The 20,271-nt window shown below is 34.3% G+C and overlaps 1 protein-coding gene across 4 annotated transcripts in view; it reads left to right on the top strand.

Moving 5' to 3' along the window:
- The window catches only part of LOC145662590 (uncharacterized), a 155,649-nt gene that overhangs the window by 18,388 nt on the left and 116,990 nt on the right, over positions 1–20,271 (top strand). For 3 of the 4 annotated variants that reach the window (XM_081728310.1, XM_081728313.1, XM_081728320.1), the window contains exon 2: positions 4,067–12,392. In XM_081728310.1, the coding sequence (XP_081584436.1) occupies positions 4,108–5,169 (1,062 nt within the window). In that variant the 5' untranslated portion in view covers positions 4,067–4,107 and the 3' untranslated portion in view covers positions 5,170–12,392. Of the gene's footprint in view, positions 1–4,066; positions 12,393–20,271 lie in introns of those variants that run through there. The other variant, XM_081728336.1, reaches the window with a different exon arrangement.

Raw genomic sequence — 20,271 nt, 5'->3', positions numbered from 1 at the left:
CATGAATGCTAAGAATCATATTCATACAAGTAGGAAAAAAACAGGAACATAAACACGAAAGTAAGTATATTTAGTCAGTCTTTTGAAACTTCAAATTCTACGTTATGCTGTAGGTTCAGTCTCATGTAGCGTTTGTATTGAAAAAGCCCATTGAATTAAAAAAAACTTACTACATGTTAAAAATTATGAAAGTGGACTGGTTAATATAATTAAGATAAGTAGAAATTGAAATATAAACACGGATTGCCAAACGCTCTCTTTTTCCGAACATGGCTTATCTTTCTTCGTGGAAAATGCATCAGGACTGTGTTTTAAAATATAGTAATATTTCCGATGTTAAAAATAATAAGAACAAGGTCGTTTATACAAGTAATTTCTCAAACAAGTTTGCGCAAGTGCCGAACAGAATCAGTCGCAAGTTTATACCACTACTAGCCTTGTTATGGCCTGAAATTGGTACTGCTGATGATATACGACTTCACTTATTGGAATTCGACAATGCTTATATTGAGTTCAATATTACCATGTTAAAAAATAAATCCCATGACAGGTGTTTTGTTCGTGAAGAGAACCATCATCCCTAAAAACTTAACATTTCCATAACAACCTGTTTGAAGAGACAACAGAATTTATCTTACTATCATTATCCACCATTCAAGTTGAGAAATAAACAAAAATAGATAGATATATTAACTAAGACTTGATATTCTATCCTCGGTGTTTTATTAATAATAACGTACCAAAGGCATCTGGGTTTCTTTATCATCAGAGATGTACTAATTGATAAGACAAAAGCTACACTCCGTGAAACATCAGAAATGATTAAACACTTCAGGTATTTATTCAGTTCCATATAAGCATGGCCTAACATATATTGGACAAATGAAATATACAATTAAGACCAACATTAGTAACACATGCACTAGAAAATCAACATTTCGTTTGCAAACATGTTAGTTATTAGAAAAATCACAGATAGAGATAGAAAGTTGTTGAAGGATGCAATGAAAGTATAACTAGGACGTAGAAACTTAAATACAGAAAGTTTGGGAACAAGTAAGATTTGGAATATTTTATTACAATAAAAAAAATTAAAATAATGATGATCACCAAAAAGTGGTCACTATTAGAAATTCAAACTACACTGAAAATATTGACAATATTTGGTTGTACATATTAAATATTTATTTACAACGGTGTAACGAAACTATTATATAACAGTTCCTTAAATTAATATTCTCTGATGACAAAAGCAATCAGATTTCTTTCAAATGTTAGCTCTAATAAAACGGATGAAATATCAAGGGTCTGAGTTATTGAATTACAAACATTTCCGTCAAAATTGTGGAATATATAAAATAAATCGCTTGTTGAAATAATGTGTCAAGATATTTAACTTTTATACAAAAACTTCATTACAACATTTTGTTTCAAATATGATTGCTTCAAATGAGGTTTTGAACTAAAGAATGAGTCAGAAAAAACTTGGCCAGTAACTTTGACCAAAAAAGTAGGTAAAGAAATGAAAAGAAGAAAGGTTTTAATACTTTAATTGACTATAAAGTAAAAAATATTAAACACACAAAAGATATCATAAAGAACTAATTATGGAAAAATGCTCGTACATTACTTTTAATCCGCTTCATAAGAGTTCGCACATCTTCTTCTGTTATCTGATTGGCAGCTGCAGTCCACTTGCGACGAAAAGTTTTCAAGTCAGCCGCCTTCCCTTTTGATGTTTTCAATGTTCTTTTAATGTGGGCCCAATATTTTTCAATTGGCCTAAGTTCAGGGCAGTTTGGTGGATTTGCCTCTCTTCGAACTGCGACGATACCCTTTTCTTTATAACAATCGGTGGCTGCTTTAGAGTAGTGAGAGGTAGCAAGATCTGGCCAAAAGAAAACAGAGTTACTGTGTGACATCACAAATGGATACAAGCGTTTTTGTAAACACTCCTTCGTATAAATTTCGCCGTTAATTGTCCCTGTTGTGATGAACGCCTTGCTTTTTTTACCGCATGAACAAATAGCTTGCCAAATCAAATATTTTTTGGGATATTTGGATGCCTTCCGTTGTTTAAATATATCCTGCACATCTCCCCTCTTCAGTGCCACGTAGTACTCCTTTCCGGGAATTTGACTGAAATCAGCGACACAATAGGTTTCGTCGTCCATAATGCAACATTCATATTGAGTAAGGTACTGATCATAGAGTTTTCTTGCTCTGGATTTTGCTGTCAGTTGTTGCTTTTCGTCTCGGTTAGGTACCCTTTGCACTTTGAAAGATCGTAAACCTTTCCTTGCTTTAATTCTGTGCACTGTAGATTGGGACGCTTTGACTATACCAGCAACTGCTCTTTCCGATAAATTCGGATTTTGACGCAGCAATGCAGTAACTCTTTTCTCCAGCTTCGGTTGGCTAGTACCCGGTTTTCTACCTGAGCCAGGTTTCCTTTCAACAGTTAAATCTTTTGTGTACTTTTTAATTACATTTTGCACAGTAGACCGAGGGTACTTTACGAGTTTGCTTAATTTATTTAAGGACATACCTGGATTTTCGAGGTATTTGTTCACAATTAGTTTTCGTTTTTCTAACTGACTCATCGTTCTTTACCACACCACGCGCACTTCACAACTGACAATCTATTCGTGAGTAAGATCGGCAGTCTGTCCTTGCTTATGCACAGTGCTACCAATGTTCATCTTATATACTAGAAAATATGGCGGGAGGAAAGCGGCCAGGTTTTTTCTGACTCATTCTTTACATGAAATTTGGTATGTCCTAGTTGCATGAAATTTGGTAAACTTATACACAAGTAAATGAATATGTTTTATTATCACTCGCACACCAATTACTGCTCATACTTTCTACAATACCAAAGGGGATCAATGATCTACCCCAAATTATGTGTTCACAAAAATTAGTGTTAATCTTATTATTTTAGTATTTGTTTTAGCTATATAAACGAAAAATTCAATGAATTTTTACGTAAGCACATTGGTTAATTATTAACACTTGTTGCAGGTAACATATGCTACAATTATACTTTTTCTGTTATTTCAAATACAATTTATATTACTCACTTCAAATAAAAATACAAAAAAAACAAAGAATGATTTTTACGTGGAATATATATGTAACATGAATTATTTATTTATTTGTAACTAATAGTACTACTAGTAGTAGTACTAGCAATAATGTTAGTAAGTAATGGTATTGTAAATATTTCTTCTGCTTCACTTTCAGAGTTGTTGTAAGTGTCCTTTTCACTATCAAAGTCTCAAGTTTAGAGGTCCATCTTCAATTTCGTCAAAGTTCATTATGTATTTTATCTTTTAGACACAGTTATTATTGGCAAACACCGAAGCAATAACTATTTATAAGAGTTTACACTTCTGTCTAATACAGCGTGAACATAAACTAAAATAAGGCTACTAGATATCATAACACTACATAAGAGGAACTAAAATACTTGGTTCAAACTTCATACAACAGTTCTTTTTGCTGTTAGGAAAGAGAAAACATGTACTCACCAACAGTTGAAACGCTGTTGTGAACAACTGCGTGAACCACAAACGCTATTTCAAATCATACTGCACGGAAAGATCACCCGCTATAATAGTGACAGAATAAAGACTACATAATTTTGCGAGGGAAACAGCCACCAGAAGACCAAGTAAATTATATTTTCAAGCACAAAGTTCTCACAAGAAATGTACCAGTAGCTGATACCATATTTTGAAATAATATCAGAAGCACAAGCACAAAAGCATGTTGTTGTCAGTCACGGCCCCCTCCTTCATTGGTATGCAAGTATTAAAGAATTACGAAATAGTTGAATTATGAAATAGAGGAAAGGATATACAAGATTAAACATTACTTTCACTCATTTTACACAATGGTGCATTCAAATCTTTTCTCTTGTATGTTTTGTGTTTTCGGCTTCCAATGTAATTGTTGTAATGGAGTGAAAAAAAGCACAAAAGCGTTCTTTTGTATGTGTATGTGCATGTTAAAATATTGCAGCTCTACATGAACCATAATGTGTGTATTTTTATTTTTGCAGGTAAATGAACTTTACAGTAAGTGTGAAAAGAAAATAAGATTATGGAAAATATAAAGGAAAGTGAGGCAACAAACCCTTCACATGCGCTCACTTCAATAACTATTAATGATATACCAGATGAAGTACTTCAACAGATTTTTGTATTTATCTCTATAGAAGATCTTGCCTTGAAAGTTTCACGTGTATGTTGCCGCTGGAGAAAATTAGTTAACGATCCTCATGTATGGCACAACAGAAAGTTTATGTGTGGCAGAGAGTATGCATCGAATAGGGTCTTGAATCTTCTGTGGAATTTATCTTGTTTAGAGGATTTGGAAATTGATTGGCATTACATTGGTGACGTTAACAAAGTTCTCTATGTTGTATCTAGTAATTGCAAAAATCTTCGCAGATTGGCTATTCGAGGAGACGTAGTAATTCTGGAAGGTTCATTCCATAGAATAGCTATTAACTGCACCGAGTTAGCAATTTTAGATTTTTGTCAAGTTAAGCACTTAAGTACGCCTTGTTTCGATAAAATAGCACTCTGCAGAAATTTGCAAACTTTAAACATTCCTTATTGTAAATTTCTAACTAGTGAAACATTTCGCAAAATAATTGATAATTGTAAACTCATTGTGGAGTTAGATATAAGATTTGTGGGTGGTATTTATGACAGTGATATTCTTTATTTAATAGAGCACAAGAAGAATTCTTTAATAAGTTTAAAATTAGATGTAGCTGAGTACCGCGTGTTGGGATCCTTGGAAAAATGTGTAAAATTGCGAAATTTAGTACTCCATGATTGCGATAGTCTTTCCGCTGAATGCTTACTAAAAATCGGTTCTTTACATCTATCGTCCTTATCGATAAAAGAAGGACGGTGGAGCACTGATATCGTTGCTAGATTTTTTAAAGAAGCCAACTTATCGAACTTGAAATATTTGCTGTTACAGTGTCACTATTTTGATGATGGCTGTGCTGAAATACTTTCGTTAAAATGTCCTCTTCTGGAAACACTGAGACTGGAGCCAGTTCAAGGAAGAGTAACAGAGAACGGATTGGAATATATTATGAAGCGATGTACAAAGCTTAAAGTTATAGTTATTGGAGACTTGGAATAAGAGGGAATTGTTTATTCCTCATACCACAATATTTAAAATATTCCGAATATTTAACTATGTTGTGGAAATAATCAGATTCTGATATTAGAACAGAACTTGCAAATGCTTTGTCAAAAGTAGCTTGCATCGTAACTGATTAGTCGTATTGAATTCAGGATTGCAAATGTACTGGATTAATAGTTAGTAAGTGTTTACGTGTAAATTACTATTTGGTCTAGGAATTAATTAGTGAGGTTTTACAAGAGATGGCGTAACTAGCTTATTGTCAAATAGTTTCGTTGATCCAAACATGCGTTGAAAACTACTGTCATTCCGCATTTTGTTTACTATATGTCAGTTAGTTGAAGCGGAAACAACATCATTTTTTATTCAACTGAAAATGGCGCATTCTGTGCCTGATCAAGTGTTTTTGCGGGGAGTCTTCTTCATTACTTTAACATGAAAAAAAGTTCTTCCGAACGTCATCGTATTTTGGTGTAAGTGTATGGTGATCACGCTCTTGTTTAGCGAACGTGTCAGAAGTGGTTTGCACGGTTTAAAAGTGGAGATTTCGGCTTGGAAAGCCAAGAGCGACCTGGACAGACAAAAAAAATTGAAGATGAAGAATTGAGAGCATTGCTCGATCAGGATTCGTGTCAAACACATAACGAACTTGCAGAAGCATTAGGAGTTGAGCAAACAACAGTTTCCAAACGCCTCAAAGCCATGGGAATGATTCAAAAGATGTCACATTCGGTTCCACATGAATTGAAAGACAGAGACCTTGAATGAAGAAAAACCGTTGCTTTAAAGACAGAAAAGAAAGGGATTTTTGCATCGAATTGTTACTGGTGATGAGACGTGGATTCATTACGAGAATCCTAAACGAAAAAAATGCCTGGATGAAGCCAGGTGAATTAGGTCCATCACAACCGAAACGACATATTCACTGTGCAAAGATTATGCTGTGTATAAGGTGGGATGTGAAAGGTGTGGTGTACTATGAAGTACTGAAACCTGGTGAAACTATTAATGGACAACGTTATTGACAACAATTAATGCGTTTGAAGCAAGCTCTGGCCCGAAAACGACCAGAATGGAATAACAGACATAATACACTTATTTTTCAACATGATAACCCACGACCACATATCGCAAAACCCGTCAAAACCTATTTGCAAAATGTCGGATGAGAAGTGTTACCCCACCCGCTGTATTCACCAGACATTGCTCCGTCTGACTATTACTTGTTCGATTGCATGAATAACGATTTGATTGGACAGAGATTCACTTCTTCAGAAAATATCGAAAAATGGATCTCTGATTGGATTGCTTCAAAGGATGAGGAATTCTTTCGACACGGAATCCGTAAATTTCCTGAAAGATGGGAGAAAGTAGTGGCTAGCGATAGATAATATTTTTGTTAACGTATTCATTTATTTTGTTTTTGAAATAAAGCTTCATTTTTTTATTAAAAACCGCACGAATTAATTCCTAGACCAAATAGAACAAACGAAATTTTCAGTAAGTAAGAAGATGTATGTAGAGTGAAGATTAAACGAAGTTGAATTATTGAAATTTTAGTTTTTGAAATTTCAATACTTCGTTAGGCTTCTTAATTCCGTGAAGTTTATTTATTTCATTTTCCGCCGTAAGAACTCCGCGTTCATGGCTTCGTCAACAGATATATATATAATAATATTATAAAATATATACGTAACAATAAAACTAAACTAAAAGTGAATTTATTGAAAAATATAAATTGTGCCTTGTTTTGTATATTTCAACATTCAAGTAAATCTTAATATTTATATTATAGAAAAAAGTCAGACTGAAGGTATTCAGCTAAACTATAGAAGAGATGTTTATGTAACAACAACTTGAGTTTTTTTTTTAAACTGCAAGTTAGGTATTTGACACAATTTGGCAATTTATTATATAGTTTTATTCCTATGTGGATTAACGAATTTTTATTTAAATGGAAATTTTGTACATCAATATGGTGGTTGTTCTAGTGTTGTATTGGTGTAGGTCCGAATTGAGTTGGAAGTTTCTTTTATTCATATGTATGAATGATGATGTTTCAAGAATGTATATACACGGCAATGGTAATATTTTAAGTTTCTGAAACAGTGGTCTACTTATTGTATGAAACGGAACTGATAGCATTATTCGTAACACTTTGTTCTGCATTGTAAATACTTTCATCACATGAGAGGTATTACCCCAGAAAATGATTCTATACGATAAAATTGTCTGGATCAAGCTGAAATAAGTTGTTTTCAGTGTTTCCGTATTTAGAATCTTAGTAAGTTTACGTATAAGATAGACGCTCGCGCTTAGCTTCCTCAACAAATCATTCACATGTTCATCCCATGTTAACTTAGAGTAGATTTTTAAACCCTAAAAATTTACAAGTATCAGATACCGGTACCTGGATGAGTTCCCCGTCTACATGTATTTGACGTATATTTACAGATTTCAGTTTTCCTTCATTGAAATTCTAATGTTACTGTTGTTTGTAACTAGTACATCATCAGCGGAATAGGTTGAAATCCTAATATTGTATTTCCATTAAATCATTTTTATTATTATTATTAAGTATTCTGCCTTTCGGCAGGTCCTGTGACTAATGAGGATTTTTTTTTTTAATTTTAGATTTTGGCCTGGAAATGTTTCATTCACTTTTATCGATCTTCAGCTTCCTCTTTTAACTCCCAATATTTTCTCCTATCTTTCAAATCATCGATCAGCTGTGTTCTTCTTCTTCCTATTCCTCGCTTCCCTTCTATCTTTCCTTCTATGGCGGTGTGAAGAAGACAATTTCTTCACAAGTTGTGTCCAATCCAATTGGCCTTTCTACGAAGGATGGTGGCTAGAAGTGTCCTCTTTTCTACTATCCGTTTTAAAACATCTTCGTTTGTTGTTCTCTCTGTCCATTTTATCTTCTCCATCTTTCTCCACCACCACATTTCAAAGCTCTCCAAATGTTTCCTCTCTAACTTCCCTAACGTCCAATTCTTATGTCCAATTATGACAATTGAAATGCAGAAGCATAGATATGAAGAACTACGTTTCTTTTACAAGAATCATTCTCAATTTAGAAGAAAAATTTTACTAATCATCATTAACCAATATACAGAATAAGCCTAAAAGAAAAATTGACACATTTGAAGGTCCACAAACAGGAATTCTAATAACGGCAGAAACACCTACATGGTGTAACGAGTATCTCCTGAACTTTACGTGGCTAAGTTACAAACACTCTAAATGTGTTTGTAAAAGAACAGATATCAGTGCGACTATCCAATTCTTCCCAAGCGTGAATCACCATCTCCACATCAACAGTTGCAGCAGCTTTTGTGATGCGTTAAGATCATTTACTTATTAGAAAAGGGAGGAACTTAAACCTAGTCCTTGATATATTCTCGTAGGAAGTAGTCACACAGTGTTAAATCCGGACTTCTTGATTAACAACGTGCCGGAACCATGCTGTACCCTGTGTGCAAAAATTAACGCCGAAGCAGCTTTTTTCAGGTAATTTTCTAACTTTAAAGTATCAGTATTGTGAGAGAACCATTTTCAAGAAATATGGAATTGTCATCTAGTAGTAATGGAGGGAATAACCGTCAACGTTGACTAATTTAAATCGAATGATTTTTTTAAAATCTATAATTAAAATCAAAGGGTCTTTCCTGGTAAGATAGTGAAATCAGCTCTTGATTCAAATTGGGTTGCTATTGTCCAAAAATGTTACCTTTGACCTAAAACTACCTTTGACCCCCTACCCGTTACCGAATTATCGTATCATACATGCTCAAAATTGAATATTTTTAAATTTTGGTTGGGGTGGTCAAAAAATTTTGAAAGTTTCACAGATTGTGGACACTATCTAGATATAAATGTGCATTTTTTTTCAAAACTATTGATGTGTATTTTCTTTATATTTTTGCGTGTTGAAAATTTCAAAAAATTGGGGGGACACGTTCATGATTTTCTGGTTAAAAAATTTGTTATACCCTTAGGTACAACATATATTTTTTTCGTGGCCTGAAAGTGATGGCAACATTGTCAAAAAATAAATAAAACTGAAAACAAACGTGTTTTTCGCACAGTTTTTCCACCATTTTAGGGCCCTCAAGGTTATTTTGTCCATTTCGAAACAGAAACACCAAATATATCTCCGCAACAAAGCTTCCACTTCATCCGACTCTTGCACAACAAAGTTACACACAGCTCGCGGTAGAGAGCGCCACTGTGTGCAGCCACGGAAGCAAGCACTGATAGATACGAGGAACCGACGCGAGGTATGTGTTCGCAAGAATCGGTTGAAGTTGAAACACTGTAACAAAGATATATTTGGTGTTTCTATTCCAAAATGGACACAATCGAAGCATCCAAAGAACGATAGAAGCAGAAGGGACGCAAGAGAAAGGAAAATTGTGAAATTTAGCAAACAATTGTTTGAAGAGGCCCTCACGTTGAGGGTCCTAAAATAGTGGAAAAACTATGCGAAAAACACGTTTGTTTTCAGTTTTATTTCTGTTTAACAATGTTGCCATCACTTTCAAACCCCGAAAAAATATATGCTGTACCTAGGGGTATAGCAATTTTTTTCATAAAGAATCAGGAACGTGTTCCCCCCAAAAAATTTCTACAATTTTTTGAAATTTTCAACCCGCTAAAAAAGAAAGAAAATACGCATCGATAGTTTTTTTTTAAAAAATGCACATTTGCATCTAGATAGTATCTGCAATCTGTGAAACTTTCAAAATGTTTGGACCAACCCCACCAAAATTTAAAAAATATTCAATTTTGAACATGTATGATACGATAATTCGGTAAGGGGAAGGGGTCGAAATTTTTTTTTTAGGTAGCTTTAGGTCAAGGGTAACTTTTGGGTCAATAGCAACCCAATTTGAATCAAGGGCCGATTTCACTATCTTACTAGGAAAGACCCAAACAAACACGTAACCACAATAATGTTTTATTTTTTTTCTGCCAACACTATCGATAAAGTAACACATCGACACACCAACACGATACGAAATCTTTGGAACAAAAAAAAAAACATAGGAGTGCGTTTTCTTCACAAAATGAGGGGCCGCGGTGGCTCAGTGGTTGAGCGTTCACCTCTGGTGCTAGGGGTACCGGGTTCGATCCCAGCCCCCGCCAAGTGAACTTTGTGGTGGACAAACACCGTGTGCGTGGGTTTTCTCGGGGTTCTCCCGTTTCCTCCCACTTTCTTCATTCCACCATTTCATTCATTACTCATCATCACCGTCTCCTTTAGCCTAACCGGCATAACCGTGGGACGTAAAACTCAAAGATTTCATTTCATTTTTTTCTTCACAAAATGACCAAAACTCAATATTTGAAAATATAGGAAGAAAAAATCACAAGAAAGGAAAGGAAGCAGGGTTAATTTTCTGCAACCAGGGGTCATAAACCCTATATAAACTGCCGTGTGTTGCAACTGCTAGCAGGGAAAGTTCAGAGGGCTTCCAGAACTCCTAGAAAGATAGGCCCACTATACTTGTACTCTCTCTCTCTCTCTCTCTCTCTCTCTGTTTGTTTGTTTTGATGCTCCAGAACGACAATGCTCATCAATACAGTCACCAGTAAAGAATTGAAGCTGGGAATGGGAGAAACAAATATTTTCTTTCCTCTAAGTTCTGAAACGGAAAAATAGTTGTTTGGCAATACTAATTTTACTAAAGAAAACTAAATATTATATTCTGAAAATGAAAATGCACCTGAGTAGTTATTTTCTAAAATTAAGTCTGGAAAAAGTATTTTGAAGTAATAAGGATATGAAAACATGACTGAAATATTGGGGGGACTCAGCCCCCTCATCAGTAATATTGAAAGAGCTGAAGGGGTCTGAGCCCCCAGGTTCCGGCGCCTATGCTTCTGAGTGACATAGCTTGCGAAACTTACTTTCGTCTTTAAGTTTTGCACATAGCGCCGGATTGAGCGATGGGCTTAAGGGCCTGGGTCTCCAGATGAACGGGAGCCTCCACTCGGATCAAAATCTGAATAGGCTGTCTAAAAAGAATCATACAAGACACAATCATCATTATAAGATAAAATATGACCAAAATATGAAACAATTTTTTTCGTTTGTTACATCCACAGTATTAATAAAGGATAAGTCAGTTTTAAAAAAACAAGATCGAGTATAATGCATGAGAATTGTGATTCATATTTTCTCGTTGAATAGAAGTGTTCTGCAGTCTCATGTAATTAAAGAATATCCAGTCCCAGTCCGGCAGAAAAGTCACTGCGTAGATGCACAATAGGTTATGTTCCTTTTAGGTCAACAAGTTCCGTCTGTTTATAAGAAATTTTTGAGATACTCATTTTTTTAATTACATTTATGTAATAGGGTAACTTTGTGTGTTCTTTTATGCATTTGGAAAGTTCCATTAAGTATATCATCATCTAATGCATGGCATGGTTGACATCGTACAACTACGTGTATTCCCTTAACTTTCCTACTGTACCTTCACACAAATGTATTAGGCGAAGTCAGCAGGGGCCACGTATTTTTTCCGGCCCTGTTTACACACCAGTGCGTATTGTTTAAATACTGAGATTGTTAGGGTTTAGAATTTTGAATTATAGTCATGTGAGCCAAATGTTCGAAAGAAAAGTATCTCTGCCTGTCATTAATTGAATTAACGTTAGGTAAAATTAAATCGAAGACTTAACTTTTTTCTTTTCTTTTCTACAAAATACAAAGCTTTATTTACATAAAATTATAAGGCAAATAATATATAAAAAATAAAAGTTAATAAGAACAACTTTCTGTCATGAACACGGGAAACCAATCATGAAGCTTAGGATTCTTAAGCGATAGTATTTAATATACAAGAGTGAAAAATACAACTTACATCAAAATCAAGAGAGGTTGTCCAGTTTTTCGTTGTCCAGCTATGTCCGATTCAGAATCTGAATTTGAATCCGAATGAATGCCTGATCTCTCGCGCACCTTCTTATATTTTATAAATTTATATTATTCTGAACCCTGAGGTTCTCTATAATAACTTCGTTTCTCTTTCCACCCCCCCCCCTCCTTCTAATGACTTTTAATGATACGTGATCGCCTGAGAACGCCATTAACTAACAACACATTAAAACTGTTTGTTTGAAAATTATTTTTGTTTTATTTAGATTCCCATCACCTAATTTACGAAGTATTTTCAGATTTTTTTTAAAAATTGACATTTTTAAAAACAATACAAAAATAATATTGATTACTTAAATGATTTCTTAACATTAGAATAAAACTTCTTAGTATGTTTTATAAAATATGATTTTTTTTAAAAAAAAAAAACTTCTTAAAATTTTATTACAGTATGTATATTACACTTGCTATCTCTCATATTACTCTACTGACATGAAAGGTGCACAAATGATGCTGATATCACAAAAACAAAAGCAGAGGAATTGAAGAATGTCTCTGTCTGAAACAGTACTAAGCAAATTCTGATAAAAATTTTCGATTCTACAACATTAAATCTGAATTTTAAAGTATGTTTGTATATTTATCAAAACGTAGGAAAAAATCATATAGGTTCTCATTTTCAAAGTGTTATTTTCTATTAACTAAAACGAAAAAAAAGTGATGGTTGACATTTTCAAAAATTATTTGTTTTTCTGTATTTACCAAAACGAAAAAAAAAAGGTGCATAAATATTTCTTTTCGACGTTAGACCGGCCGAAAATTTGTCAAAAAATGGTGAAAGAACAATTCCAAATGAAGAGAAAAAATGGAAAATGAAGAAAAATGGAGGAACTCGAGAACAAAATATAGTATGGAAATCAAGTAAAGGATAATATTCATTATTTTTAGTCGTAGGTTCCATTGACTCTACATCAAATCTACATATTACATGAAAACTTAGAATGTTACATCTATTATTCAGTGTTGTGACCTAAGGATGCTATATTATCACAAACATCCGAATTTTCATTGTCTCTATAGTAATTATAATGTGAGTGATTTAAATTGGAGGAGATCGTGCCTATGCTTCTGTTAGAACGTATATGAATGAAGAATATCTCAACTTTGATAAATTCGGATTTTTATTTTTCATAATAAGTGAAAACATATTGTATTTTTTTCTCAGATATTCCTAGAGTAATGAGCACAATATTTACACAGTTTCTTAGTAATTTAAGAGGGATAGGCCTCGTTGCATTACGTACAATAGTGTTTATGAAGGCTCAGATAGCGAAAATGTTTTCAGATTTCACGCAAAATTCGACGATTTAAAAGAAAATACTTCATGGCACGTCTTTTCGAGACTATTGTAATCATCTTGTAGTTGTTTGCTTTACTGTGGTCTAACATTCCTTGTCGGCACTCAGTCTGTAGGATGAAATATTTCCTTGAGATGGGATCGGAATTTTATTTTCTTTTATATCGCGTATCCCAGTGAGAATACTATCCACTATAAACGAGGTTTTTCCTGTGGTCTGAAACCCTCCGAAATTTCAACTTCCGAAATTTTTGTAAAGTTAATCTAATTTTAGGGGTGATTTTATAAATTTTAATATAATTTATCCTCATATTGAATTTGAACTCTCCTAGAAAATTTTGGACCCCTCCCATAAATACCTGTGTATATTCCTGTCGGCTGGTATCAAATCCGAAACTACGTGAACATAAGGAGATTGGACCATGAAGAAGGCTAATCACGTTTTGAAAATATGTTAGAACACGAAGGACATTATTTTAGATATATATAGAGAGCTATGGAGTATCGATATCGTGGAAAAGATAAATTATCTTGCAGCAAACAATATTGTATCACGACATCATTGCGAGACGAAGAAGACGATTCGTAACTTTACTAAGATCACAATCCTATTATTCTTAAAGCACATATTATACTTTTGAAACAAGATACAAAATATTGATTGTAAGAAGCAAGATTACGGTAGTTCACCATAAAATCAGGGGTAAAAGTGACGGGAAACGCGGAGGGACGCCGATCACTCACTTCCAGAAAAGATCTGTGGCGTCCCCCACTTACTAACAAATTACAATGGGTAAAGATAGGCACTGGTCATGGCATGACGTCATGCGTCCCCGTACCTTTTCAAATCCACTTTTACGCCTGCATAAAATTAATACTTTCATTAGAAGCACTATTGTACACGAATTTTAATAACACAACAGAAAGTATCTAGTTGTTTCCTTCAACTTAGCAGCAACATTTTGCATTGATAACACTGGCGCAAATCCCGGAAGGATGAGGGGGACATGTCCCCTCCAATGTTGGAAATGAGGAGGACTGTCCCCCCAATAAACCGATTTGAAATATGTTTTTTGGGGAGAAATGTGATTATTTGTGTCCGATAGCCACAAAGAAAAGCCAGGTGAAATTACTGTCCCCCAGAATAAGCTTCAAATCTGCCCGCTTCCCAATGCTGAAGACCACTCTGCTCTGATCCTTCACAGCATTGTTTTTCAATGTCATAAATATTTTGAACATCGCTATAAAAAAAATGTCTTACCGATTTCCACCCCACCCCCAATGTTGAAGACAGATTTGCTCTCTGATTGATAAAAGTGATTTTTAGAAAGGCTTGTAGGAACGCCTGTGTAACATGTGCAAAGTGAAATTTAAGGTACATTACGATCAAACGAAAAAGATCATTCCACATATGATAAAACATCTAAAATTGCTTTAAAACAAAATACTATTGGTTAGGTAATGGTAATTTCCACAAATTGTTAGGTACAGCGATGTTATTAAATACAGCAAGACTAGGTTTATAGAAATATAAAGAAAAATTCTTGGCAAGTAAAATTATTATGTTTTAAATGCATCCCCCTACATTAAAGGAAGTTACGTGCAAAACGACTGCGTTTAGAGGCTTTTCATTGTGGTTCATGGTTTTGCTTTAACTGATTGATTGTGTAAATTTTATTTGGGACGTCAACAGTGAAGCTACTTGCTGATCCCATCATGATCAGTCCAATAGGCGACACAAGCTGCTCATTAAAAATTCACATTAAAACTTCTCTAATAAACATAAATCAAATCTAAGAGAACTAATAGAAAACAATAAAACTTAAAAACAGAAGTCGTGAAAAGGTAAAGGAATTAATAACAAAATCTAAATTTATATAACAGGAAAATGGCTGAAAACATAATAACGGAAAAGAAAACTAAAAAGGAAGTTTCTCACAACCATTCCAATCGTACGAATAAAGGTGAAAATATTTTCACTAAAGACTACGTTATCCCCCAAAGCCTGACTGAGTCATACAAACACGTGAAGTTCTAAACGATATCTGAAGTATTATGTACATTCTAGAAGAATGTGCCAAATAATCAGTGGAATAACACAGTATTCACTGTACGGTCGGTTGCCATCACGCACTAAATTGAAATGAATGGATGAGATGTCCAATACGCAAGCGTTTAAGGATCACTTTATTTCGGCGAGTACATGATAACGTCTGCCAATGGACCAATAAGGCTTCAGTGAGTAGAATTTGTTTTCATTGCCCTGGTGAGAGCGCATGTGTTGGAGGAAATAACTACCGAGTTCCGAGTATGAAACAATGCTCCAGTGCAACAGCAGACGATGCGGAGCTTTTATTGGCAGCTTTGTTAGCATGCCCGTTTCCCCGAATGCCGTCTTGCGCCAGGCTCAGCGAACAACGATAGAGTTTTGTTGCTGTAGCTGATGGTGTATCTTAAGAACGTTTTGCACTAAAGAGTGATTAGTAGTCATTCTACAGCCTTATAATAATAACTTTATGAGCCAATGGAGATATAGACGACGAAGCAAAAGTTAAAGCACTTGATCGAGAGCAAGTTTCACTTGTGCTAGTTCTGCAGTAAATATTGAACATAAGTAATTGAGACTGTCAGAATTGTCCTCGTCTTGACGAAAGCACAACCAGCAGAATTCTTACTTCTTGTACCATCTGTATAAAACACATTGAAATTGGCATATTCTTCCAGAAACTTTCCTAACTCTTATTGGTATTCCTGGATACTAGTGTGCTGTTTGATATGTGATGATAATTATAATTATAGGTTGAGCTTTGGTGGAGTCAACAGGCATAGTGGAATAATACAAACATATAGTAAACAAAGGGACGGTCACTCTATTAATCTGCAGTGAGATTTTCATATGCACGAACAGGCCCGTAGCCAGCCTCGAAATTTAGGGGGGGCTAAATGTAAATTAGGATGGGCACACACACACACACACACACACACACACACACATATATATATATATATATATATATATATATATATATATATATATATATATATATATATATATATATATATATATATATATATATATAATGTCTGTCTCTGTGTGTGATGATGAATAATTTCTTATGCTCTTAAAACTAAAACTACAGCCTGAAGGAATTACTATTAAAATTTTCCTCTATAGCGTTAGTACAATTGTACCTGAAAACTAGAATACTGTGTTTCCTTTTTAATTATTTGTTATGGCAACAAAATATTTCTTCCGTTTTCTCATCTTCAAGGAAATAAAAAAATATTTAAAAAAAAATAGTTGGCCGAACGAACCAATCATTAAAATTTCCAAAGAATTAGTACAGGAAATACGTTTTTAAATTTTTGATGGACTGAAAAAATATTTGTGAAACTCGAAAACATCTAGAAAGTAATGAGATTTAATACTATCTTAAAAGAGATTCTACAGAGGTCTCAAAATCTTAAATCAATATTTTGAAATATATGTGGCCTAAACAAATATATGCATATTGGAAAAATGAAATTAACATCTTATCTGTATTATTATTAACATGTCCTTAGATACGAAACTTTACATTTCTTCAAATATTACGGGCTTTATTTTACACTTGTACTTCTAAACATTTTTTGATCAGTTTTTTATGGTGATGTTCGAAAGAAATAATGATTATGTTTATGGATTTTTGCTATCTACAAATTTATACATTTTATAAGATTAAGAAACACAAACACAACATGCATATATACACTCCTCATGTTGGCACAGTATAGTAGAAACAAGTTGAACATTTGAACAATCACTAACAACACAATCACAGTCAGGGGCGAACTGGCAACCATAGGGCCCACCCTGCTAAACTGAAATGAGGGCCCACTGTATAAAAATGTAAAAAAAAGTACTTGGCATTCTTCATATGTATTACATATAAAAGTCCATCTTCGAACCCATAAATAGTATCCCATATATTCATACAAAAGCAAAACATTAATTTACACAAAATCTGAAGTAGGAACATTTTAATACTTACTCATACAGTGTGTAATTGGCATTATCATTTTTTATTGTAAACACACACAATACCGGAATTGGCGCTTTCAGTTATTCATATAGTGCTATTGTTTTTATGTAATGAATTTAAACTATTTATTTAAACAAATGAATGTCATGTTTTAGAAAACCCAAAATATATACATGTAATTTTGACATGATTTTACCCATGTCTGCTGGAAATCCCAAAATAAAGACTGGTGTTTCAGAAAATGCCATCAGATTAAAAAAAAAAAAAAGCATTAGAGGAGATATAGACATTTGGGAAACGTTAATTAATTTTGAGGCAATTTTTAATGCGTTTTCATTTAAAATAACATATCTGAAACTTTTTTTTTTTTTAAGTAACCAAACCTGCAACCACCCTACTTAACGAAGATCCGTATTTTGTCATAGCTGATGTGTGGCTCCCTTCCCCCTTAATACGTTAAAGTACCACTTACTTCAGTCGGGAGTCTGCTCGCGAATGTGCCGTAATCTCTCTCTATACGTCTTTTTGGAGTGAAGAAAATGTTGTAACCCACATATACAAACTCGTCTAAATATTGCTGTATAATCTCGAGAAAGTATGCTCCGCTCTTAGCAGACAACTCCTCCCCCAAGCGTGTCAGGTGAGACAACAGACATGGCGTCAGTGTTGGAAACTTGAAAAAGCTGTAACTTTGTGGCCTCAATGAAACACAAAGAATGCGATTGGAGGTAAATTTGCGATAGATTTCGAAACGCAAGATTTTCCTTGACATAAGTAAGTCAGAAAAATAAACACACTGCTGAACAAGACTGCTCTTATTTAATATAAAAACACATTTACACGTGACGTTTCGATCTTCTAGCCAAGATCCTCATCAGGAGTGTAGGTTTAATGCTGGTAGGTTTAATTGACCACATCTTTTTAAAATTGGTGGAGGGGGCCCACCTGTTTGGGGGGCCCACCCTGCATTTGCAGGGTAGCAGGGTGGGCCAGTCCGCCCCTGATCACAGTATAAGTCTCCTTGTTTTGGATGCTGCCAATCTTAGAACTATTGTGTCCAGATCGAGATTTCTGGTGATGTCATTGTTGTAACTCAACAAAACAAGATCGGCACGGTACAGTTAATGTACAACTCCTTTTGAGAAAATGCCCTAACAAAGAAGGAATTCCTCTCACCTGAAGTAGTCCTACATAACGGTTGACAGGCTTCAGGGCAGAAATTTAGAAAAGAAAATATTCAAATTTACAAACGTAGGTATAATTTCTAATTGCTGTCTTTTTAGTAACTGAAAAAATACATTTTGCATAACAGCTGTGAGTTCCATTTTATCACAACACGTTTCAATTTTTAGACGTCGCGGACCCCGTAGCCACATACTATCAACAATCATTTAGGACGATTGCTACTAAAGTCATGTTTAAGTAAAAATAATATGTTATGTTTTGGTACTCGAGCATTCAAATAAGAAATAACTCCAAAAAAGTTCCCTGTTCTAGCGCAGTTACCTTCTTTCTCGAAACGAAATTGACAAGAGAAGTAACAATTCATTAAATTTTCTTTGTATAGTACAATTCATATCAAAGTATACATGAAATTCTTCTTTACATTGTACAAATAAGAATTCGACATTAGTTGCTTTCGTAGGTACTAAAAAAGTTTAAGTTAAGAACTAATGATTTAAACAGCTATTTACTTATTTCTATTGAAGACATCTCTTCTTCAAAATGAAACTACATTAGCAAATTGTTACGTTTGTGGGCTACCCCGTAGCCTCATGGGTACAACGCTCGCCTTTGGCGCGTCCGGTTTCGGGTTCAAACCGTACTGGGAGTCCTCGGATTCAAACCGATAGTGATTTGGATGTTACTTTAAGCTATAGGTCCCGTGTCTACATAGCCTCCCTGCTGAAGAGGGACGCTAAACTCCCCAACGCACCCTGTTTTAAGTCAAAGGTCAAATTTCAAATTTATAAAGCATTATACATATTATCATCCAATAAGGTTCAATTTTTAATTGAAAATTCTGTTTTTCCTATAAGTGCAACTACTACCTCCGTTTAGTTTGCTACATTTTTTGTTTACATACCAGAAGATTGCAAGGTATTCTTTTACAAAATAGTAACTTTGGATGATTAGGTTTACGTCTGATTATCTGCATGAACATTTGATTCTGGTACCAAAGATTGGTAACAATTATTAAATTATTTTAATAAAGTATCTAATAATTCATCCCCGAGAAAGATTAAGTGAATCGAACTTATCTTTAGTTTAAAGATATATTAAAAGTATTATTTGTCTATTCCAAGTTATTTAACAAATAGTCAAGTTGCTGATACACTACAATTCTCATTCTTCAAGTCAACTTCGGTGCATCTTCAGAAACCTGTATAGATCAACTTTCAATTACAACCATGTTCAACAACACAACAAAAGTAAACACAATTCAGAAAAGGAAACTTTTCTTACTCCGTTATTACGTGACATAAAACGTAGTCAAAATTCCCCCCTCTCTCTCCATGTCCAATATACACAAAACAAACCCATACACCTATGTGATGATTAGAACGAAGCAGTTGCATCCCCCTGTTGAGGGATGCTGTCTTTTCAATCTCTCGCATATTGACCGAAAGCCAATGACTCACAGCAAAAGGATGTTTTCAGTTGCAAATTCCAAGAAGGACAGGAAGAAGTAAACCATAGCCGTCTTTTAGATACCTATGAGTAGCTATGAGTAAAATCTTCGTCCGCAGATTAAGGTAAAACTATGTTGTTTCTGAACACAAATGCATGTTTGCCAATAGAATAACTATAAATTATTTTTCTCCTGCAGCGAG

The sequence above is a fragment of the Thermobia domestica genome, chromosome 1 (genome assembly GCF_964235325.1).
Source record: "Thermobia domestica chromosome 1, izTheDome1.hap1.1, whole genome shotgun sequence".
Classification (NCBI taxonomy): Eukaryota; Metazoa; Arthropoda; class Insecta; order Zygentoma; family Lepismatidae; genus Thermobia; species Thermobia domestica.
This window is presented reverse-complemented; position numbering and strand designations above follow the sequence as displayed.